Source organism: Carcharhinus amblyrhynchos, chromosome 3 (genome assembly GCF_965287045.1).
Source record: "Carcharhinus amblyrhynchos chromosome 3, sCarAmb.v2.hapA, whole genome shotgun sequence".
NCBI classification, from domain to species: domain Eukaryota; kingdom Metazoa; phylum Chordata; class Chondrichthyes; order Carcharhiniformes; family Carcharhinidae; genus Carcharhinus; species Carcharhinus amblyrhynchos.
Window position 1 is genome coordinate 13320416 of NC_137326.1, and position 25036 is coordinate 13345451.

The following is a 25036-nucleotide window of genomic DNA, read 5'->3' on the forward strand; positions in this document are numbered from 1 at the left end:
ACAAGTCCCCAGGACCGGATGGAATGCATCCGAGGGTTCTGAAAGAAATGGCGGAGGTGATAGTGGATGCCTTGGTGGTTATTTTCCAGACGTCGCTGGATTCCGGGGAAGTGCCGGAGGATTGGAAAACGGCTAATGTTACGCCGTTGTTTAAGAAGGGTGCCAGGCAAAAGGCGGGGAATTACAGGCCGGTTAGTTTAACGTCTGTGGTAGGTAAAATGTTAGAATCCGTCATTAAGGAGGAAATTGCGAGGCATCTTGAAGGGAATTGCTTGATAGGGCAGACGCAACACGGTTTCATTAAAGGGAAGTCGTGTCTGACCAATTTACTGGAGTTCTATGAGGATGTGTCTAGGGCGGTGGATAGAGGAGAGCCGGTGGATGTGGTCTTTCTGGATTTTCAGAAGGCGTTTGATAAGGTACCTCACAAGAGGTTACTGCAGAAGGTCAGAGGACATGGAGTTGGGGGTAGGGTGTTAGCGTGGATAGAGGATTGGTTGTCAAATAGGAGGCAGAGAGTGGGGGTCAATGGGTGCTATTCGGATTGGCGGTTGGTGACTAGTGGGGTGCCCCAGGGGTCGGTGCTGGGGCCTCAGCTATTTACCATTTATATAGATGATCTGGAGGAGGGAACCGAGTGTAGGGTGTCGAAATTTGCTGATGACACCAAGATTGGGGGAAAGGCAAATTGTGCGGAGGGTGTGGAGAGTCTGCAGAAGGATCTAGATAGGCTGGGCGAATGGGCCAGGAAATGGCAAATGGAATTTAATGTTGGCAAGTGTGAGGTGGTCCACTTTGGTAGGAAGAATGGTAGGAAGGACTATTACTTTCGTGGCGAAAAACTGCAGCAGGCGACGGTGCAGAGGGACCTCGGGGTCCTTGTGCATGAGTCGCAAAAACCCAGCCTGCAGGTGCAGCAGGTGGTCAGGAAGGCGAATGGGATGCTGGCCTTCATAGCGAGGGGGATTGAATATAAAAGTAGGGAGGTCTTGCTGCAGCTGTATAGGGCATTGGTGAGGCCGCAGCTGGAGTACTGTGTGCAGTTTTGGGCGCCGCACCTGCGCAAGGATATTTTGGCCTTGGAGGGAGTGCAGAGGAGGTTTACTAGGCTGATACCGGAGTTGAGGGGGTTGAGCTATGAGGAGAGGCTGAATAAACTAGGCTTGTACTCGTTAGAGTTTAGAAGAATGAGGGGAGATCTCATTGAGACGTATAAGATGATGAATGGGATGGATAGGATAGAGGTGGAAAGACTCTTCCCGCTCAAAAAAGACAGTAGGACTAGGGGGCACAGCCTCAAGATAAAGGGGGGGCAGTTCAGAACGGAGTTGAGGAGGAACTTCTTCACTCAAAGGGTGGTGAATCTCTGGAATTCTCTGCCCGTTGAAGTGGTGGAGGCTGCCTCGCTAAATATTTTTAAGAAGCGGGTTGATGGGTTTTTGATAAGAGAGGGGATTAAGGGTTATGGGGAGAGGGCGGGAAAGTGGAACTGAGCCACGACAGATCAGCCATGATCTTATTGAATGGCGGGGCAGGCTCGAAGGGCCAGATGGCCTACTCCTGCTCCTATTTCTTATGTTCTTATGTTCTTATGAATTGAACCTGGATCCCTGGTGCTGTGAGGCAGCAATGCTAACCATTGTGCCGTCATGCCACCCATTTGATGAGTAAGGCAGGGTTAGCAGGCAGAAAGACATTGGAGCTGCAGGTTTTCCACTGTCTGCTTATCAGCAAGTGACTTGCCACTCCAATGAAATAAATAGAGAGAAAATCGCAGGCAAGTGCACTGGGAATGTCACAAGAAGTAAATCTTTTGTGCAGTTGACTCTATAATAATCACAGAAAGTTGGCCGGATGGAGATTTTCAGTACACAAGGAGCACAAAGAGTAGGGTTGCCCTGTAGACAAGAAGCAGGAAGCTTTGAAACATGAACAGGAACCAAGAGTTAGAGGGACAAAAGGGAGGGAGAGAGAGAGAGAGAGTGAATGACAAAAGGCCAGTTTTTGTTCTGCTAATCCTGGAAATAAAAGGGAGACACTTTTTCCTGAGCCTTTGAAGTGAAGGGAGACAATAAAGAATGAAGGTTCTTTTTGGCACTGATTTTGAAGAGTGAAAATAAAATTAATGACCCCTTTTTTAAAAGGAAATAGAAGAAAGAACACGATAAATACTATGGGCCTGATTTTAACTCTGTGTAAGTAAATGGGTCTTGACTGAGTTAAAATTCTGCCCACAGGTCACATTTCCACATTTGTTGACTTTTCCGTGGAAAGGAAATATTTTTAATGGCACTTTTAAATGTATAGTGTATTCATATTAGGAGAAAAATGCCGTCTGAGGCAATAGTTAGGCTTAACTAAGATGCTAATTAATTAACCTTGATGCTATTTCTCCATCAACTGTAAAAAAGCAGTATATGTCTTAGCAACTGAACAAAAATATCTCACTCTTACCATTGGTTTTCACACCATAAGTCACAAGCAATAAAGGAGAGTCACTGGGATATAAGCTGGCAGGGAAGGTGTTTTAAAATAGAGTTGTGTGTAGACTTTTTGATTTTTGAAGTTTTATGGTTCAGGCTAGAAACTTCAAAATGTTTTATGAAGTTCATCTGAATCATAAGTTTTGCATCTTGAATTTGGCCAGGATATGCATGATATGTTCCACTTCATTCATGATTCAAAAGACCCATGAGGGAGCTTTTATGAAATAAAGCTTATTTAAGAATATAGTTAACATGTATAGTAAGAAAATTAGCAAGAAATTTTATCAATTACAAACAATAATGTATAACTCTTAATGAATATCTCTAATGTGTTCCAATTAAAACCAAAACCCATAGTCAACAAAAACCCTTTCCATAGGTTTAACACAGCAAGGTCTACTGCTCACGTGATAATGGAAATTTGAGTCCCTCGGTTGAAGTCTGCAGTTCTCTGGCTTAATTCTAAACGGTTTGAAGTCCGAGGCAGCTTCCTAAAGCACTAGAGAGACTCTGGTCCAGCCCCCAACAGCAGCAGATTTCACCCTTTAGGGAAACAAACCAACAGAATTTTCAAAACAGCAGGGAAAGAGGGAAAACACTTCTTTTTAGCTTGCTGTCCCTTCTAAAACTTAACTTGCAGTTCAGAACTGGAAATGAAATCCCTGTCACCTGAGAAACACAAAGATTTTTTCTCCTCTCGACAATGACTGTGAGCATGAATTGAAAAAATCTCTTGAAGGTACACTCACATCACAGAAGAGAAAGCTGTAATGGATTTTGCAAACATTCAGAGGTTAGGAATGGTGGAGGAAAAGTTAGAAATCATCTTTTTAAGTCATAGAATCTACAGCACAGAAGAGGCCCTTCAGCCCATTGAGTCTGCATCGACACATGAGAAACACCTGAGCTCCCACTAATCTCATTTACCAGCAGTTGGCCCATAGCCCTGAATGTTATGACATGCCAAGTGCTCATCCAGGTACTTTTTAAAGTATCTGAGGCAAGCTGCCTCGACCACTCTCCCAGGCAGCACATTCCAGACTATCACCACCCTCTGGGTGAAAAGGTTTATCTTCACATCCTCCCTGAACCTCCCGCCCTTCACCTTGAACCTATGTCCCTCATGGCTGACTTCTCAACTAAGAGGAACAGCTGCTCCCTATCCACTCTGCCCATGCCGTTCATAATCTTATACACCTTAATCAGGTTGCCCCTCAGCCTTATCTGCTCCAATGGAAACAACCCAAGACCACCCAATCTCTCTTCGTTATGGAAATATTCCATCCCAGACAGCATCCTGGTGAATCAACCCTGCATCCTGTCCAGTGCAATCACATCCTTCCTATAGTGACACAACTCACAGAAACAGAGCAACATGTTTGGCCCTAACTGCTAGTTTGCATATTCACCTTACTGTGAGGTCTAGTAGTTTACCTGTTTGTATCAATTGTGCCATCTACTGATGGTCCATTCATCTTTGAAAAGTTGGAAGGTACAACTATCCATTTACATTCAACGTGGGGATTTTTTGTTACATCTCTGGTCGATAAATTTGTTAGTGGATATAACCCAGTGTGAATCCACTCTCAGAAAAATAACCTGCTGAGGCATTTGCTATGGAACATAAGGAAATATCTCTGGTTGACCTGAATGTTTAAAGTTTAAGTTTTAAAGTTTGTTTATTAGTGTCACAAATAGGCTTATATTAACGTTGGCAGCGAAGTTACTGTGAAAATCCCTAGACGCCATATTCCGGCACCTGTTCAGGTACATTGAGGGAGAATTTAGCATGGCCAGCACACCTAAGCAGTATATCTTTCGTACTGTTGGAGGGAACCGGAAGACTCGGAGGAAACCTACACAGACACAAGGAGAACGTACAGAATCTGTACAGTGACCCAAGCTGGGAATTGAACCCGGATCCCTGGCAATGTCAGGCAGCAGTGCTAACCACTGTGTCACTGAATTCAGTGTCTAATGAGGGGATTAGTGGAGTTTTCTTCTTTAACGGCGATTCCAAGTGTTTGTCAGTGATTTATGTTTGAAATGTACAATTTGTATTTTAGCCCATCGAAGAAGAAAATGCAGCATGTGTCTAACATCTCAATCATGGTCATGTACCTCATGTACTTCCTCGCTGCGCTCTTTGGATATCTGACATTTTATGGTGAGTTGAAAAAAAAGCAAATATCTTTCGCTCATTTCTTTCGCATGCACAAAGGTAGAAACAACACAAAGGGTTGCACTTTATGTGTCCCTGCCATGCGTGTTTCCTGCGGGAGGTTTTTAGTCGGGCGATAATATGGGGGTGGGTGAACGCTGAAACCAGCTGTCCAATCACCACATTTAAATAGATAACTGTGGATCAGTCTTGTTGCCAAGAAGCTGGTAATACACTGCCCACGCCATGGAACATTTGGTGTGTGCGGCCGGGCAACCTGATTTTTAAAATAATCTCTTCAAAGAGTGGGGAAACAAGGAGGGGGTGTACGTTCGGGGGCTGCCCTTTGCTGACCACCCTTACGATAGAATTTTCCCTTTCCTTCTACCCGCACTCAGCCTTAAACACATCCCTTCATTCTCCCAGTACCACCCCTCTATCCCTACCACCCACACTTGGCCAAAGCCTCCCTGCCCAAGATCATGAATTTGCCTGTTGCAGGGATCCACTGGGCCTCCTTCCTCCTCATCATTGCAGTGCCAACAATGCCCACTAACGCCCGCTTGGTGGCCGTCAGGACAGATGGAGCTGCCATTGGATTGCCAGTTGGTTTGGTCAGTAGCTCTGGAGGGCGGGACTTGCTCCCCAGTGAGAGGGGTAAGTCCCACTCAGCTCTCATTGGGCCTGCCTGCGGCCCAGTTGTAACTGGACCCATGGAGCAGGTTGGCACCATGCTGACTGCATTTGAACTGTCCCGCCCTGTAATATTCAGCCCAAGGACTTATAAAGTAACTCAGTTAGCTTAAAGAGTTATTGAAGTGTTCCTCCATCACAAGTTTTCCCAGACTTTGGTTTCTTGGGCTAAGGTCCTCCCGTCACCCCCTGCTGGGAGGGATATTATGGTCCCACTGATCTGAATGGAGATTTAAATGAACTGCTCCATTCAGTGTTTGGGGGGTGGGGGGGTGTTGGTGATGGGAGGGGGACGTGGAGGGGGGAGCAGGGACACATGCCCAGGTGGGGCTGTAAAACCCCAACCTTGATCCTTTTCGATAACTCATCAATTTGCCATTCCTGTTGCACATGTAAACCAGTTTTGATCTCTGTTAATCTTTTCATAAATACCCTGATCAAAATTAGACAAAATATTTAACAGGGCTCACACCAATGTTTTGCAAAGTTTCACCTCAGCCTGCTTGGATATAGTTTAGTATTCCGTGTTAGGAATTATGCCAGTTTTTCTGAACTGCAATTTATATAATTGTGTATCCTTCACTGTGTATTTCCATTTGCTCTTTCCAACATCACCTTAGGTTTTATAGGATTAAATTTGATTTGATATTTAATGGCCCAGTGGCCATGGTTCTGTCGACTTAGGTTATATCCCTCACCTCAGAATCCCCCACAAGTTGTCGTGTAGAATCACACATCGCCTGTATAAGTTATTTCTTTATCCCACAGTCGCTTTAACTCAACACTTACTTCATGGACTATATTCAGACTGTCTCCAGAACATTGAGTGCAGCTCACCAAAGGTGTAATCTCTTAGTCAGGGGGCGTGAGATAGACAACAGCAGTTTCTCTGTTTCTTAAATCCATCACAGCCACTGTGCTGTACTTGGCAATTCACTTCAGCAGCCAGGCTGGACGGGTATTGGCACAGGAAGGTGGGAGATGAAGAACAGTAGCAGCTAGGTGAGAACTTTCACATTCAGGCTATGTATTCCAAGTACATTTTGGCAACCAAACCGGGGCTAAACCGAGGCATGCAAGATGATGCCTCCTGCAAAAGGACAGGGGCTGCTTTTTTGGCAGAGTCAGGAGTCTCCAAACCTATTTCAGCCGCGATGAGGCAATGACAATACAGGTGTGAGCATTTGCTAAGAGGGAGGAGATGGCCGAATGGTATTATCACTAGATTATTAATCCAAAGCTCAGCTAATGTTCTGAGGACCCGGGTTCAAATCCTGCCATGGCAAGTGATGGAATTCAATAAAAAAAATCTGGAATTAGGAATCTACTGATGTCCATGAAACCATTGTCGATTGTTGGGAAAAACCTATCTGGTTCTTTAGGGAAGGAAATCTGATGTCCTTGCCTGGCCTGGCCTACATGTGACTCCAGAGCCACAGCATTGTGGTTGACTCTCAACTGCCCCCAAGGGCAACTAGGGATGGCTAATATGTGCTGGCCATCCAGCAACGTCCATGTCCTATGAATGAATAAAAAAAACCCATAAGAAATAGGAGCAGGAATAAGCCATTGGGCCCCTCAAACCAAACTATCCTGCCCAAAGTTGTTTTGGGAGAAGTTTAGAGAAGGTTAACTGGACATCTCTGGGATAAAGGCCTTACAGTTGAACAGATTAGGTCAATGCCGTTTGGAGTTGAGCAGAATGAGAGGTGATCTTATTGAAATACGCCACATACTGAGGGGATTGAGTAGATATTCTGAAGCTATTTCCTCTTGTGCAGGAGACCAAAGCTTGGGAGCATAGTTTAACAATAAGCGTCCCCCCTTTTAGACAGAGAGGAGGAGAAACTTCTCCCAATCTGTGGAATTCTCTTTCTCAGCAGGGAGTGGAGGCTGGGTCTCTGAATTTATTCAAGGCAGAGTTAGGTCCGGTCCTACTGATAGGGAGTCCCACACCTTCCCTCCGCAGCACATTCCCTGGCAGCAGAGGACGCAGGGCACATAAAACCCTGTAGACGTTAGCGGGACCGGAAGATCCCATTGCTGGCGAATGGTGGATTGCCTCCGTCACTTAAAAATATGCAGAGTGGTGGGGGTGGGGGTGGGGGGGTAGGATCCCACCCACAGTATATTTCAAAGAAGATCAGGGTTTTTGTAAAGATGTACTCCCGGAGGCTTCTTAAGTTAAACAAACAAACCAAGGTCACTTCATTAGCTGTACGCTTCGAGCAAATCTGTGGAGCACTCTTTCCAACTAGGAAATCTCCCTTTCAAGACATTCCCTGCACTAGCTGTTGATTGGTTGTTTAGATCAGGTGACCCTTACTCAGCAAATCTGGTCTTAAAGCAGAGTCACCACAACTGTTCTCTACGGCATCATGGCTAACACAACCTTTTACCCTTAACCAATATCACCAAAATAGTTCTAAACAAGGATAGGTTTATGGACGAAAAGGGATTGGTTTAGGTTAGTGGGTCATTGTTTTTTAACTGGTCGGCGCAACATCGTGGGCCGAAGGGCCTGTTCTGCGCTGTAATGTTCTATGTTCTAAGAGTCGTACTTGACTCAAAATGTTAATTGAAAAAGATACAGAAGTCTGAGATCACGTATCAATTGATTCAAGAATGTAGTGTTACAGTCATAGCTAGGGAATTAACTCTATTTCTCTCTCCACTCATGGGACCAGACCTACTGAGTGTTTCCAGCATTGTATGTATTGATTTCAGATTTCCTGCATTTTGCTCATGTCTGAATAGGTCATCTGTTTGTGAAACCTTGCTGTGCATAAATTGGCTGTTGCACTTTCTGCATTTCATAAGTATTTAATTGGCTCTAGCGCGTTTTTGAATGTCTTGAGGCTGCGAAAGATGTTATATAAATGCAAATTTTCTAGTTCCTGTAATTACAAGCATATATTAATTACATGGGCTACATGTGACTCCAGAGCCAAAACAATATGGCTGACTCATAACTATCCACTGCAAGTTCAGTTCAAGGACAAGTACGGATCAGCAACATGTGCTGGCTTTGCCAACGACGACCACATCTCATGAATGAATAAAGCAAAAATTATATGCTTTATTGAGCCCATTCAATAATGATGCCGATTTTAATTGGCACACTGTTGATTGCTAACATAGACCCATATTTCCATTCCTGTTACTGATGCTCTGTTTCTTCATTACAGACCGAGTTGAGGCAGAGATGCTGCATACATACAGTAAGATTGATCCATTTGATACACTGATTCTGTGCGTCCGTGTAGCTGTGCTGATTGCTGTCACTCTCACCGTGCCTATTGTCCTCTTCCCGGTAAGTGCAAGGACGTGGATATCATCTTATTGAAAGATTTAGGATCCGGAGGGGACTTGATAGTGTGGACGTCCAGAAGATATTTCCTCTTGTTTGGGGGAGTAAAACTCGGCGATATCTTTTTTAAAAATTAGCATCCCTTCCTTTGAAGAAAAAGATAAGAAGAAACTTTTTCTCCCAAAGAATGGTCGGTGTGTAGAACTCTCTTCCCCAGAAAGTAGTAGAGGCTGGGCTTTTGAATTTATACAAAGTAGAGTCACGTAGAAACATAGAAGGTAGGAGCAGGAGGAGGCCATTTGGCGCCTTGAGCATGCTCTGCCATTCATCATGATCATGGCTGATTGTCCAACTCAATAGCCTAATCCTGCTTTTTCCCCATAACCTTTGATCCCATTCACCCCAAGTGCTATATCCAGCCACCTCTTGAATACATTCAACGTTTTGGCACCAACTACTTCCTGTGGCAACGAATTCTACAGGTTCACCACTATTTGGGTGAAGAAATGTCTCTCACCTCCATTCCTAAATGGTTGACCCTGAAACCTCAGATTGTGACCCCTGGTTCTGGATTCTCCCACCATCGGGAATATCCTGCCTAGTCCTGTTAGAATTTTATAAGTCTCTATGAGAAACCCCTCATTCTGAACTCCAGTGAAAAAAAATCCTAACCTAGTCAATCACTTCTTATTCATCAGTCCGCCGTCCCCAAAATCAGCCTGGTAAACGTTCGCTGCACTCCCTCAAGAGCAAGAACATCCTTTTGCAGAAAAGGAGACCAAAACTGCTCACAATACTCTGGGTATGGCCTCACCAAGGCCCTGTATAATTGCTGCAACACATCTGTTAGACAGAGTTAGACAGATTTTTGTTAAGCAAGGATTTTGGAAGGTGGGGAGGTTGTTGTGTGTGTGGAACAAGCAGACAGGAAACTGGAACTGAAACCACATCCAGATCAGACATGATCTTATTGGATGGTGAAGTAGGCTCAAAGGACCAGATGAGTGCTGTCAGCTAATTTTGTTCACCAGGTTTTGCAGCACTTGTCTCCTAGCATGCTACACACTTGTGGGTCAGGGTCTAGCTGCCTGCTCCACAGAGATTGGAAAAGGAAGCCCGATTTGTGATAAAACAATAGATTTTGCTCCCCACACACAAAGATAAGGGGAAGACCCCCCCAAAATGCACAGATATGGAGAAACTGTTCCCACTCATGAACTGATCAGGAATGAGAGGGCACAGATTTGGAGTAATTGGCAAAAAGGAAAAGCTTTTTCATGCAGCGAAAAACTCAGCACTGAGAGTATGGTGGAGGCAGTTTCAATCGAATCATTCAGAGAGGAACTAGATTGTGTACAGGGTTATGGGGAGAATAGCCCAAAGTGAGAGCAAGTACAGACTCAGTGGGCCGAATGGCCTCTTTCTGCACTGTAACGATTCTGTGATTTTCATACACTCCATGCTCTTTCTTACTTGAAAGTTTCTCTTTTGTTCCTTTCTCTTCTTAAAATTAAGTCCCTTTTTCAACCTCAGCGTAGTCACGTACCACAGCAAAGTAATAACAGTCTTTTTACATCTCTGAACATCAAAAGGAAATAAAATGTTGGCAGAAGGAGAAAACTCCTAATTGATGGATTACAGGAATTTTCAACTTTTGATGTATAAAAATATTTAAACAGTTTAACTCCAAATAAAATCACAATTGACAACTCTTCGTGAAAGGTAATGATAATCACAGACATTATTCTTCCATTAAGACTTTCCTTAAAGCCTATCTTCTTTGATCAAGCATTTGGCCCAAAGCTTCCAAAATCATCTTATGTAACTTGCTGTCAAATTTTGCTTCATAATGCTTTAGTGAAGGGTCTCGAGATGTTTTACTGTGCTAAAGTTGCTCTATAAAAATGAATTATTATTTTTGTGTAGTTTAATAAAGCAAAGTAAAGTTTATTTATTTATTAGTCACAAGTAGGCTTATATTAACACTGCAATGAAGTTTCTGTGAAAATCCCTTCGTCGCCACTCTCCGGCACCTATTCAGGTACACTGAGGGAAAATTTAGCATGGCCAATGCACCTAATCACACGTCTTTGGACCGTGGGAGGAAACTGGAGCACCTGGAGTAAACCCACACAAGCACAGGGAGAACATGCAGACTCCACACAGAGAGTGATCCAAGCCAGTAATCAAACTCAGATCCCTGGTGCTGTGAGGCAGCTGTGCTAAGCACTGTGCCACTGTGCCACACCGAATGGCAAATGTCATTTAATCCTACTGGGGACCAATTTATGTTGGTGACGAACAAAACCGAACAATATTGTAAAGAACATAAGAACATAAGAAATAGGAGCAGGAGTAGACCATCTAGCCCTTCGAGCCTGCCCCGCCATTCAATAAGATCATGGCTGATCTGTCGTGGCTCAGTTCCACATTCCCGCCCTCTCCCCATAACCCTTAATCCCCTCGCTTATCAAAAACCCATCTGCCTTATAGTGATACTGATTATTATTATAGATTATGTCACCATAAAATTCTAACGTACACTTGGCACATTTGGCATTTTTCTAATAGAGAGGTTTGAAGAATGACCATGAAAGCAGCCAGCTCTTGAATAAAAATTCAACTGGATCACTTGTGCCCTTGGTGGGAAGGGAACTGTTACCAGCTCTGTGCATTGCAGCCTACACATGACTCTAGTTCTACACTCCCTGAATGACCTTTGGCACGTCCTTATGAGGCTTAGCAAGTTGTCTAAGCAACTGCTACAAACATGGAGAAAGGCCACCTTCTTTTTCTCTATCTGCATACAGAGTAGAAGTCAAATGGTTAGGAACCAGATATCACAGGCAACTGGAGATGAGCAACAAATTACGTCAGTCCCCAAAAACCATTGTTTTTTTAAACAATGTGTTCTATTTGAAATTTATTGTCAACAGTAACTTCTACTGCAGTTTGTCACGGGTAAATACTTGAGTCACAGGTTAGCAAGGTCATTAAAAGCATGAACCAAGCACTAGTCTTTATCTCTGGAGAGCTAGTTCTGAAAAGTAGGGAAGTTCTCTTCAAAACCACATTCCACAATGAAGCTGACTAAAAGTGGTTAAAATGTCACTGAGCTTCCAAGCTAACATTCTCCATAACCAAGTGGCACGCAGCTCAGGACAATGGCCAGACAGTTTGGATTTTGGTCAAACCATTCAAATATTTACTGTTCAAACTGAAGGACACAACAGTTGTGACCAGCACAGTTCTTGAGAGAACTTTACAACTCAGTCCAGCTAACTAATATCCTAAGACATGTTGGAGCTCCAACAGCGAGTGTCGGACATTACCACCCCAAGTTACTATTATTACATTTGCCCACTGGAGTAAGTACACGTGACAAAGGACAGAACAACTCTCTGTGGATTTCCCATATTGCAGCCATCTGAATGCCAAGGCCAGACTTGTACCTGACTGGCTATTTTTCACATGGCGACAGACCCAATCCCACCAGGGAGAGAGTTGGATTTGATTGCGATTGGAACTCCTGATGATCATGGAAAGTGCAACAAGCTTCAGTGTTCCACCATCACAGCCGCTGGATGATACAACTACCAGAGACAGAAAGGAGGGGCTCTGGGGGAGGGAATATTTCTGGTGTGCCCCTTTTTAAATCTTTCCTGTAATTTTGCTTGTTTGCAGGTACGCCGTGCGATCCAGCAAATGCTTTTCCAGAACAAACCATTTAGTTGGCTCAGACATATCATCATCGCCATCTGCCTCCTTACTTTGATCAACATACTGGTTATCTTTGCACCAAACATACTTGATATCTTTGGAATTATTGGTAAGTGGGAAGCAGCTACTTAGAAGAGGTGATGGGGAGTTCTAAAGCTGTAATAAAATTAAACAGTTTGGGGGATGAACTAATCTAAGATGCTGTATAACACCTCAGCTGTGCTGACTAATGGCAATAGCTCACTTTTTAAACCATGTACACACTGATAAAGTAGACTATGCAATATAATTCTTGCTAATAGCAGAACTGTTTGATGTGCAGATGTGACGATGTCCAAATTGACTCTCTGTCTAGCACAGTTTGCCTGATTCCTTTATAACAGCAGAGGATCTACCCACCAAAGAAAAATACTCTATTGAAACAATGGGTGATAGAATGAGTTACCTAATTGCTCTGGAATGGGCAGGGTTTACCCGCGATGTCCTGTATGTCCCGTCCTCTATCACAAGTGCAGTGTGGGTGAATGCTAACTGAGCAGGGAATGAAAATGTAAAGGGAATTATTCCAGACACTCACGTATCCAATTGGTTTTGGCCAAGGCCTGGGAGAAGATCAGTAGTTAAGTATAGACGTTTGGCCTGATGCCTGGTATCTTTTTGCTTTTGAACTGTCCAGTCTACTGCATGGAAATTGATTCCTTACCTCCCTAGCCTCAGGGTAAGAATTTGGGTCAGGGAGATACTCAGCTCAGTAATAGCACTATTGACGGAGTCAGCAAGTTGCAAATTAGATTTCCTTTTTCCTTTATGGGACATGGGCATCTCTGTCTGGCCAGCACTTTTTGTCCATCCCTAGTTGCCCAAGAACTGATTGGCTTGCTAGACCATTTCAGAGGGCAGTTGAGAGTCAACCACATTGCTCTAGGCCAAACCAGGCAAGAGCAGCAGAGTTCCTTCCCTAAACGATATTACTGAACCAGCAACAATTGACAATAGTGCCGTCATCATCAGTAAATTCTTAATTCCACATATCTTTTGAATTCAAATTCCACCATCTGCAGGATTCGAACCCGGGTTCCCAGAATATTAGCTAAGTTTCTGGATTAATATTTTAGTGATAATACCACTAGGCCATTGCTGCCCCTCCCTACACCATATACTTCTAAGCTGACACTTTGGTGCTGTATCGAGAAAGTGCGCCCTTTGAGATGAACCATTCAATAAGGGACTTGTCTGCCTGCCTGTTAGGTGGACACAAAAGATGTTATGTGGCACCATTTCGACAATGAGCAGGGGGACTCCCTGCAGTGTTTGAGCCAACATGTCACTGCCAACCACCATCAGTAAAACTGATCATCCAGTCGTTGCTTTGTTGTTGTTTTTGGGATCTTGCTCTGCACAGATTGGTTGCCGTGTTTCCTACGTTGCAGCAGAGACTTTACTTCAGAAGCATTTCATTGGCTGCAAGCCGCTTCAGAATGTTCTGGGCGGCACGGTAGCACAGTGGTTAGCACTGCTGCTTCACAGCTCCAGGGACCTGGGTTCAATTCCAGCCTTGGGGACGGAGTCTGCATGTTCGCCCCATGTCTGCGTGGGTTTCCTCTGGGTGCTCAGGTTTCCTCCCACACTCCAAAGATGTTAGATGGATTGGCCATGCTAAATTGCCCCTTAGTGTCAGGGGGATTAGCAGGGTAAATACACGGGATAGGGCCTGGGTGAGATTGTTGTTGGTCCAGGCTCAATGGGCCGAATGGCCTCCTTCCGCACTGCAGGGATTCTAGGTCGTGAGCGATGCTATGCAGGTGCAACTCCTTCCTTTGCTGTTTACATGGACTGGTGGATTCATAGATATGCAGTGTGTTGCAGTTAATTGTCTAACTGGCAGTGAGTGATTGCTGTGACCAAATACTTTCTCAGCCTTCCTTTCTTCCGGTACCAGCGCCTGTCACGTCACAGAAGACCCCCACCTTCCTCCGAGGCAGACTGAGTTATAGGGATAGAGAAAGGAGATGAGATGTTAGGGAGTGGAGTGGGGTCGGGGTGTTGGGGGAGAGAGCGAGTGGTGTGAGACAGAAGGCAGATGGTATGTTAGCCTTCATTGTGAGAGGTTTCGAGTGTTATTGCAATTATACAGAGCTTTGGTGAGGCCACACCTAGAATATTGTGTGCAGTTTTGGTCTCCTTTTCTGAGGAAGGATGTTCTTGCTCTTGGGAGAGAGCAGCGAAGGTTTACCAGGCTGATTCTGGGGAAGGATGGACTCATGTAGGAGGACAGATTGACTAGGTTAGGATTGTTTTCCCTGGAGATCAGACAAATGAGGGGGGATCTCATAGGGATTTATAAAGTTCTAACAGGATGAGACAGGGTAGTTGCAGGGAGGATATTCCCAATGCTGGGGGAGTTCAGAATCAGGGGTCGCAGTCTGAGAATTCGAGATATACCATTTAGGATGAAGGTGAGGAGATATTTCTTCACCCAAAGAGTGGTGAGCCTGTGGAATTCATTATCACAGGAAGTACTTGATGCCGAAACATTAAATGTATTCAAGAGGCAGCTGGATATAGCACTTGGGGCAAATGGGATCAAACGTTATGGGAAAAAAGCAGGATTAGGCTACTAACTTGGATAATCAGCCATGATCATGATGAAGGTGGAGTAGGCTTGAAGGGCCAAATGGCCTTCTCCTGCACCTATCTTCTATGTTTCTATGAGACTTCCTCTTTAACCAGTCGCTTTATTCAAATTTTTTTCAATGAGTTGATAAATCTGAGCCCTCCTACATGACTGTCACGAGCTGTATCCTCCTACCACTGACTTAGAGTGCAGCACGCCTTTGTGACAATGGTCGCACAGACTGGTCCATCTTTTCCCGACCTTACAACAATATGAAGAGACTTTTATCCTGACTTGATTGTAAGCCAGTCTTTGAAGCAGACTCAGGTTTAACAGTGTAATCAAATCCACACACAGGCTGTAAGCAATTTAACTTCTTTGCACATTCTCACATTTTGATCTGTAACAGGTGAGACTTGGGGCCGTTCAAGTCCACATTAAGAGAGCTAAAACTGTGCTTTTCCCAATGTTTCCAAAACACACCCATCACCTTGCACCGCCCCCCGACATTCTCTGAACTTCTGCCCGTTTGCTGTGTGACCTTGACCAGAGGAACATATGATTGAATTCACAGGCTGTGAATGATCTGAGTGTCAGCATGTTTATTATTAGTGAAAGCAAATCAAGCCAATCTGAAGCCAGAGACTTGGGGGCAGCACTCACAGTATAGATCAGTTTACGTACAGTTGCAGTGTGACTTGTTCTACTTATTTAGACTGTGTGCCTTGTCCCTTGGTTCCCTGCAATTTATTTTCAAGTAAAACTGCAAGCCAGGAACAACTTCTATTTAAGACACAAAGTGCTCCCTAACATCCAGGCCCTATTGCCAATATTCAAAAAGACTTTAACTAAAAGCCAAGAGATTTACAGTATGTACCCTGATTATTCAATCTTCCGTTGCAGAAGTCAGTGATTATTGGTCACTTAGACTGGTGGAAGTTGAGGCTTCAAGTCATAGAGGTTTACAGCATGGAAACAGCCCCTTCGGTCCAACTTGTCCATGCTGTCCTTTTTTTTAAACCCCTAAGCAAATCCCAATTGCCCGCATTTGGCCCATATCCCTCTATACCCATCTTATCCATGTAACTATTTAAATACTTTTAAAAGACAACATTGTACCCATCTCTACTACTGCCTCTGGCAGCTTGTTCCAGACACTCACCACCCTGTCTGTGAAAAAATTGCTCCTCTGGACACTTTTGTATCTTTCCCCTCTCACCTTAAACCTACGCGCTCTAGTTCTAGACTCCCCTACCTTTGGGAAAAGATATTGACTATTTAGCTGATCAATGCCCCTCATTATTTTATAGACCTCTATAAGATCACCCCTCAGCCTTCTACGTTCCAGAGAAAGAAGCCCCAGTCTATCCAGCCTCCTTATAACTCAAACTATTAAGTCCCGGTGGAATCCTGGTACATCTTTCCTGCACTCTTTCTAGTTTAATAATATCTTTTCCATAACGGGGCAACCAGAATGGCACACAGTATTCCAAGTGTGGCCTTACCAATGTCTTGTACAATTTCAACAAAACATTCCAACTCCTGTATTCAATGTTCTGACCGATAAAACCAAGCATGCGAATACCTTCTTCACCATTCTGTCTACCAGTGATTCCATTTTCAAGTCAAGGTGTGTTGTGTCTTTCAACTGCTAGCCTGCAATGTTGGGTCATATTTTTTAAGTGCACTGCAGTGAAATCTTTATGCATTTAGACTAAGGTTTAGGGTCAAATTGCTTCTTTTGTAGGACTGTTCAAAAACAACCCAGAATGAAGCAAGATTTTATAGAAACTTTCAGGTTTGATTAAGTCACATTAGAGACTTTAAATCATTCTTCAATACTGTAGCAAAGAGAGGTGTGTCCCTGAAGTTTTTAATCTTGCAGTCTTCGGGATAAATGAAAATATATCAAGTTTCAAACTACTACAACAATTTATACTGCAGGAGAAAAGAATGATGACTAGTTGGAAAATTGACTCCAATTAGCCGAGATGTTGCCATGGAGAAAGAAATGGGAAACTCCCAGGCTCCCCAAGCTCCCGGGTAATTCAAAAAAGGTGCAAGGTTTAAATATATTCATTTTGGTTTGCAGAGATTAGATCCCAGTTTATGAATGTATGTCACTTCCAGCGAGTATAAATAAGCTGCGTTCGGAGCATGACTGATTATCTTAGATTAATTGTTGGTTTTAGTACACTCAGCAAAATCCAATTTGAATAATAGGTTAAGCAAGGACTCCTGCACTATAACTATACAGTGGCTACATTCATGGCATTTTCCACTAACAGGATGCTGCCATCAGTCCAAAATGACGTTATGCTACCACATAATTGAGCAATTTCCATTTGCGTGCAGGTGCAATGCCAGGTATTAAGGCCGTACATCCTAAAGATTGACTGATCGAATCAAACAGCAGGTTTCTTTGGTTGTTTGTTATAGGCAGAGGTCAGACTGTATATAACCAGCCTTCGCTTGTAAGCAGCAAAATGAAGTGTCTTCTGTTAATATACGATTCTGTGATCAAGCAACACTTGCTGAATAATGTTGAGTGTGACAATAGGATAGATAATCCTGGGGCTATATGCACACAAATCATTTACATTAGCAGGACAGGTTGAGAAAGTGGTTGAAAAGACAAAGGTTTCAGGGCTTCGTAAATTGAGGCAGGGTATTAAAAACAAGGAAGTTCTGGTGTCCTGGGTGGCAAGGTGGTTAGCACTGCTGCCTTCCAGCACCAGAGACTCTGGGTTCGATTCCTGGCTTGGGTCACTGTCTGTGCGGAGTTTGCACATCCTCCTTGTGTCGTCATGGATTTCCTCCGGGTGCTTCAGTTTTCTCCCACAGTCCAAAGTTGAGCGGGTTAGGTGGATTGGCCATGCTAAATTGCCCCTTAGTGTCAGGGGAACTAGCTAGGGTAAATGCATGGGGTTATGAGGATAGAACCTGGGTGGGATTGTGGAAAGGGCAGACTGGATGTGATGAATGGCCTCCTTCTGCACTGTAGAATTCTATAATTCTATGAATCTTTATAAAACACTGATTTGGCCTCAACTGGGGTATGGTGTACAATTCTGGGCTCTGCACATTCGCGACGACATGCAGGCTTTAGACAGAACGTGGTAAAGAATGGTGAGATTGGTTGCAGAGATGAGTGCTGCATTTTTTCGACAGATTAGAGGAGCTGGGAGCATTCTCCTTACAAATGTCCCTTTTGGAGAGGGGTTGAGAACCAGAGAAAACAGTATTAATTTGATTGGCAAAAGAATCAACGATGACCTGAGAAATTGGGCAGGATTTACCGAGAAAGCAAGGCCGAGTGTTTCATCATGGCGGGAGGCAGCCACTTCCCGTCTCGTAGTGAAACAGACCACCATTGTATTTCACATCAAGGTGCGAAGATGGGGAGGGCTATACTCAGGCTGCAAAACCCCCTGCACCTTAAGCAGTGATGAGAATGACGGAAAACAGCTTGGCACAGAGATACCTCCCTTCGATCAGGGAATGGGACTAGCTGGCTTGTTCTTTGAAAGATCCATCGCAGATTTAGTGCGTTGATTCCCTCTTTCTGTGTTGTACTGTTCTATGCTTCTATGCCCCAAAAATGGAGAAGGCCACTTCAAATATTGATTTTGATTTGATTTATTATTGTCACATATATTAGTATACAGTGAAAAGTATTGTTTCTTGCACACTATGCAGACAAAGCATACCATTTACAAAAGGAAAGGAGAGAGTGCAGAATGTAGTGTTACAGCCATAGCCAGGGTGTAGAGAAAGATCAACTTCATGCAAGGTAAGTCCATTTAAAAGCCTGATGGCAGCAGGGAAGAAGCTGTTCTTGAGTCGGTTGGTACTTGACCTAAGAACATAAGAAATAGGAGCAGGAGTAGGCCATCTAGCCCCTCGACCCTGCCCCGCCATTCAGTAAGATCATGGCTGATCTGAAGTGGCTCAGTTCCACTTTCCCGCCCTCTCCCCATAACCCTTAATCCCCTTGCCTACCAAAAACCTATCTACCCGCGTCTTAAATATATTTAGCGAGGCAGCCTCCACCACTTCAATGGGCAGAGAATTCCAGAGATTCACCACCCTTTGAGTGAAGAAGTTCCTCCTCAACTCTGTTCTAAACTGCCTCCCCCTTATCTTGAGGCTGTGCCCTCTAGTCCTGCTGTCCTTTCTGAGCGGGAAGAACCTCTCCACCTCTACCCTATCCATCCCTTTCATCATCTTGTACGTCTCAATAAGATCCCCCCCTGTCCTTCTAAACTCTAACGAGTACAAGCCCAGTCTATTCAGCCTCTCTTCATAGCTCAACCCCCTCAACTCTAGTATCAGCCTAGTGAACCTCCTCTGCACTCCCTCCAAGGCCAAAATATCTTTGCACAAGTGCGGCGATCAAAACTGCACACAGTACTCCAGCTGTGGCCTCACCAATGCCCTATACAGCTGCAGCAAGACCTCCCTACTTTTATATTCAATCCCCCTCGCTATGAAGGTCAGCATCCCATTTGCCTTCCTGACCACCTGCTGCACCTGTAGGCTGGGTTTTTGCGACTCATGCACAAGGACTCCCAGGTCTCTCTGCACTGTAGCATGCTGCAGCTTTTCGCCCTGTAAGTAGTAGTCCTTCCTACTATTATTCCTACCAAAGTGGATAACCTCACACTTGCCAACATTGTATTCCATCTGCCAGGTCCTTGTCCACTCGCTCAGCCTATCTAGATCCTTCTGCAGACTTTCTACACCCTCCGCACAATTTGCTGTTCCACTTATCTTTGTGTCATCAGCAAATTTCGACACCTTACACTCGGCTCCCTCCTCCAGATCATCTATATAAATGGTAAATAGCTGAGGCCCCAGCACCGATCCCTGGGGCACTCCACTTGTCACCAACCGCCAATCCGAATAGCACCCATTGACACCCACTCTCTGCCTCATATTTGACAGCCAATCCCCTATCCACGCTAACACCTTACCCCCAACTCCATGCCCCCTGACCTTCTGTAACAACCTTTTGTGCGGCACCTTGTCAAACGCCTTCTGAAAATCGAGAAACACCACATCCACCGGTTCCCCTCCATCCACAGCACTAGACACATCCTCATAGAACTCCAGTAAATTCATCAGACACGACTTCCCCTTAACGAATCCGTGCTGCGTCTGGTCTATCAAACAATTCTTCTCAAGGTGCCTCGCTATTTCCTCTTTATTTCCTCTTTGATGACCTCAGACATTTGTATCTTTTTCCCGACAGAAAAAGGTGGAAGAAGGTATGCCCGGAGTGCGTGGGGTCCTTAATTATGCAGGCTGCTTTGCTGAGGCAGGAAGAAGTGTAGACAGAACCAATGGATGGGAGACTGGTTGAGTGATGGACTGGACTTCGGTCATGACCCTTTATAGTTTCTTGCCATCTTGGGCAGAACAGGAGCCATACCAAGCTGTGATCCAGGAATGCTCTCGATGATGCATGTATAGATGTTTGTGAGAGTTGTAGCAGATATGCCAAATTTCCTTAGTCTTCTGAGAAAGCAGAGGCGCTGGTGGGCTTTCTTAACCATAGTGTCGACATGGGGGCACCAGGACAGGTTGTTGGTGATCTGGACACCTAAAATCTTGAAGCTCCCGACCATTTCTACTTCGTCCCCTGTTGATATAGACGGAGAAAACTGTGAGTGCGATCTTACTGACCGTCCATCCCACGCTCCTGCTATGGCGATGTCAGAGAATTTGGTGACCAGCCAAATCTCCATTCATTGAAGTAGGATGGGAAATTCCAGCTGATGTGAATGGTGATCAGATTCCAGCCTGCGTCTGTTTAAAAACCTGGCAGACAGTGCACATTCCTGTCGATGCGGCATTTACTTTCTGTAACGTTTGCGCTGTCACATTTAGTTGACAATAACATTATGCCTTTGAAACATAACTCATTGTGAGCAATGCCACAGGGGAGCTGATGGTGTCTGGTGCTATATGTGTGTGTAAATATTCTTTTACATGCCATTCCTGCTTTCAATAAGTGCTACATTTGTAACAGAGTTGGTAAGCATTTCACTGAGAGAGTACATCAATCAGGAACTGTGTCTGGATTATATTAGTGTCCAGTTGTCTTCAGTGTAGGGAGTACATTCCAGTTGGGTAATGTATTGGCTGAACTGCATAACTTCAGGGGGAGACTTCTGTTCTGGAGAATTTGGAGTAAAACTTGGACCATGTAAGTTTTTTGTCAGGCACAGACTCTTCCCCCTTCCCCACCCCACTGCCCCACACCACCACCACCTACCTGGCCCTCCAAAAGCATTACCTCACCTTTTCCACAACTTGGTCTGCTATTTTAAAATAATATTTTGATTTGACTGCATTCTGAAGATGTCATCGATGGACGGAAGCTTGGTAATGGAACCTGGCAAAGCTCCATTAACGTGAATTAGTAATACAGTTATCAATCCCCGGAGCTGGGTGCATTGATGTTTCTGTTAGGTTTTTGTTACGCAGCTCTCACTGTGATCTGAGCCAGTTCCTCCGATCAGGGATTAAACAAGCAGATTTTTTCTCTTGTGTTAAACAAAAGCCTCAAAGGGAAAAATTGTGTAAAAACTTGAGGTGCTAAACATTCCAAAGTAAAGAGAAGGGAAATGTCAACACTGGGTGACACCTGAAGGAGAATGTTTAAAATCCTCCAATAGATCCAAGGTAGGCCTGTAACTTTAACCCATTATTATAAGAACCTAAGAACTAGGAGCAAGAGTGGGCCATCTGGCCCCTCCAGCCTGCTCCACCATTCAATAAGATCATAGAACATAGAACATAGAACATTACAGCGCAGAACAGGCCCTTCGGCCCACGATGTTGCGCCGACCAGTTTTTTAAAAAAAAAACACTGACCCACTAATCTAAACCAATCCCTTTCCATCCATAAACCTATCCACGGATCTCTTAAACGCCCCCAAACTAGGCGCATTTACAACTGCAGCAGGCAGGGCATTCCAATCCCTCACCACCCTCTGGGTAAAGAACCTGCCCCTGACATCCATCCTATAACTACCCCCCCTTAATTTAAAGCCATGCCCCCTCGTGCTAGCTTTCTCCATCCGAGGAAAAAGGCTATCACTATCCACCCTATCTAAACCTCTAATCATCTTATACATTTCAATAAGATCCCCTCTTAGCCTCCTTCTTTCCAGCAAAAACAACCCCAAATCCCTCAGTCTCTCCTCATAGGACCTCCCCTCCATACCAGGCAACATCCTGGTAAACCTCCTCTGCACCCTCTCCAAAGCCTCCACGTCCTTCCTGTAACGTGGGGACCAGAATTGCACACAGTACTCCAAGTGCGGCCGCACCAGAGTTGTGTACAGTTGCAACATGACGCTGCGACTCCTAAATTCAATCCCCCTACCAATAAATGCCAAGACACCGTATGCCTTCTTAACAACCTTATCTACTTGATTCCCAACTTTCAGGGATCTATGTACACATACACCTAGATCCCTCTGCTCCTCCACACTATTCAAAGTCCTCCCGTTAGCCCTATACTCAACACATCTGTTACTCCTACCGAAATGAATTACCTCACACTTCTCCGCATTAAACTCCATCCGCCACCTCGCGGCCCAGCTCTGCAACCTGTCTAAGTCACCCTGCAAACTATGACACCCTTCCTCACAATCTACCACACCTCCGACTTTGGTGTCATCAGCAAATTTACTAATCCACCCAACTATACCCTCATCCAGATCATTAATAAATCATGGCTGATCTTTTCATGGACTCAGCTCCAGTTACCCACGCACTCACCATAACTCTTAATCCTTTACTGTTCAAAAATGTATCTATCCTTTTTTCAAAGAAGATTCAACGAGGTAGCCTCAACTGCTTCATTGGGCAGGGAATTCCACAGATTCACAACTCTTTGTGTGAAGAAGTGCCTCCTCAGATCTGTTCCCCTTTATTTTGAGGCCATGGCCCCTAATTCTAGTTTCACCTGCCATTGGAAACAACCTCCCTGCTTCCACCTTATCTATTCCCTTCATAATCTTATATGTTTCTGTAAGATCTCCCGTTATTGTTCTGAATTCCAATGAGTATAGCCCCAGTTGACTCAGTCTCTCCTCATAAGCCAATTATCTCTTAGAGGCTGCTCATAGAATCTCTACAGTGCAGAAGAAGGCAACTGGAGGTTGCACATTCTCCCCAAGTCTCTGTGGGTTTCTTTCAAGTTCTCCGGTTTCCTCTCACAGTCCAAAGAGGTGCAGGTTAGGTGGATCGGCCATGCTGAATTGATCCTTAGCCTGTTGACACTTGATTTATACACTATTACACAGATCTGAATTTTCATTAAGACAGAGATCATGTCCGTCATTACAAAAATTGCTGCAGAGGTCCAGATCTGGAAGTGCTGCCCCCGAACACAGCATGCACCATTTTCACTGGATTTTGGGGGAACAGGAGATGTTGGTTCTAAGTTGCATATGCTTGGTTCACAGAGGCAGTTCCCCCTATAACAACAGTTCCCTATAATCATGTTGGATTTTCAGCAACTTGGCATGGGAAGCACAATATTTGCAGAGTAGACCTGGTTAGAGCAGATCTAAACTTTGCAGAACTACTTAGGTAGGTAGGACACTTTTGGAGGAGGATAGTGCTCTTTGGGCAAAGTAACCTGCCCTTTGGGAATGTTAAAAGTAGACATGAATGTACATACGGTCACTGGCAGTTCCAAGTGCATTAGAACTGTCAAAAAGTATTGTCAAAAAGAACCGTCAAGCTGCCAAGACATTTAAAAATCCTGCCCTTTAAATATCTGAAAAATTAATGCTTGCTATCTCACTAGATCTAGTGACATAAACCTGTGGGTTATCATTATTGGAATAGTGCTGCATGACTGATATTGCAACTGGGCTGTCTGTCAGTTCACAGTTTGATCGATAGCCTCAAGTGATTATTGACTCTTTGAACTGAGGTTATGAACTCTAAAGCTTGTTTTTATAAGTGATTAAAGGAAATTAAATGTAGTGAGTGGGTTTTTATCAATGAGGATGGTTTTTTTTGAAATTGTGAATTATTTAATAGATACTTAAGAACTTTATTTTATCTCATCCCAGCACGGGGTCTCATGGGATCTCAAATTGAGGTCCCCTCTTGGTTGAAACTGGCTGAGTTGGTATGGCAAGTGCAAAGGCAAAGGGTGGTGGTTGAGGAGTGGAATTGGGGGAGCTTGGGTTTTCATGAGTTGGCACTAAGATGACATGGGGCATGGGTGGAGGTGCATAGGTTGACATGGATGGTATGAAATGCCGTGGAAGCTGGTGTGGATAGGTTGTGGGAAGTGTATGATGGGGTGAGTGGGTGTAAGTGATAAGAGCTGCTTTGGGTATCATTGTTTTTTTAAAACCTCTGCACAATGCCGGTGCACCGAGGTAGGCCTTTCACCCAGCCTGCCTCTGACCCCCAATAGCCTCCTCATTCATTCTGGGATTGCCTGCCATCACTTCCATTTTCAACTTCCAACAATCTCAGTGGGTCAAAGTGAACTCTTTGTACAAGGAATTGTTTCAATGGACAATTCTTGTTGAAACTACCTACTGTGGTGGGATTTGAGTCAGTGACTCCAGAGTGTTACCTTAGGCTTGTGGTTTACCAGTTCAGTGACCTTTACCTGTAAGCCACAGGATGAACCGAATACTGGTATTCTTAGGCAGTCTCCCATCCAAGTACTAACCAGGCCTGACTCTGTTTAGCTTCCAAGATCAGACGTTTTCAGACTAGAATGGCCTTAGGCTAAATCTGTGACTTGGTCAATAGGAAACAAAAGCAAAGGGTTCATCTGGGATTTGAATCTGGGACCTCTCACAAACTCTCTGATCGTAACACCCAAAGCGAGAATCAAACCGCTAGACCAATAAACCACTGCAGACGATTCTAGTGAGACTCGAACCTGCAATCCTCTGATTACGTTTTTTTAAATTCATTCGTGGGACATGGGTGTCGCTGGCTGGCCGGCATGTATTGCCCATCCATCATTATTCTTGGAGGGCTGTTGAGAATCAGCCACA

General features: G+C 44.4%; 1 protein-coding gene across 2 annotated transcripts in view; it reads left to right on the top strand.

The window, feature by feature from the left end:
* Positions 1-25036, top strand: part of LOC145335764 (sodium-coupled neutral amino acid transporter 3-like) — a 144995-nt gene that overhangs the window by 102483 nt on the left and 17476 nt on the right. For both annotated transcript variants that reach the window (XM_080181492.1, XM_080181498.1), the window contains exons 12-14: positions 4553-4653; positions 8529-8653; positions 12335-12479. In XM_080181492.1, coding sequence (XP_080037618.1) covers positions 4553-4653; positions 8529-8653; positions 12335-12479 — 371 coding nt within the window. The remainder of the gene's footprint in view (positions 1-4552; positions 4654-8528; positions 8654-12334; positions 12480-25036) is intronic.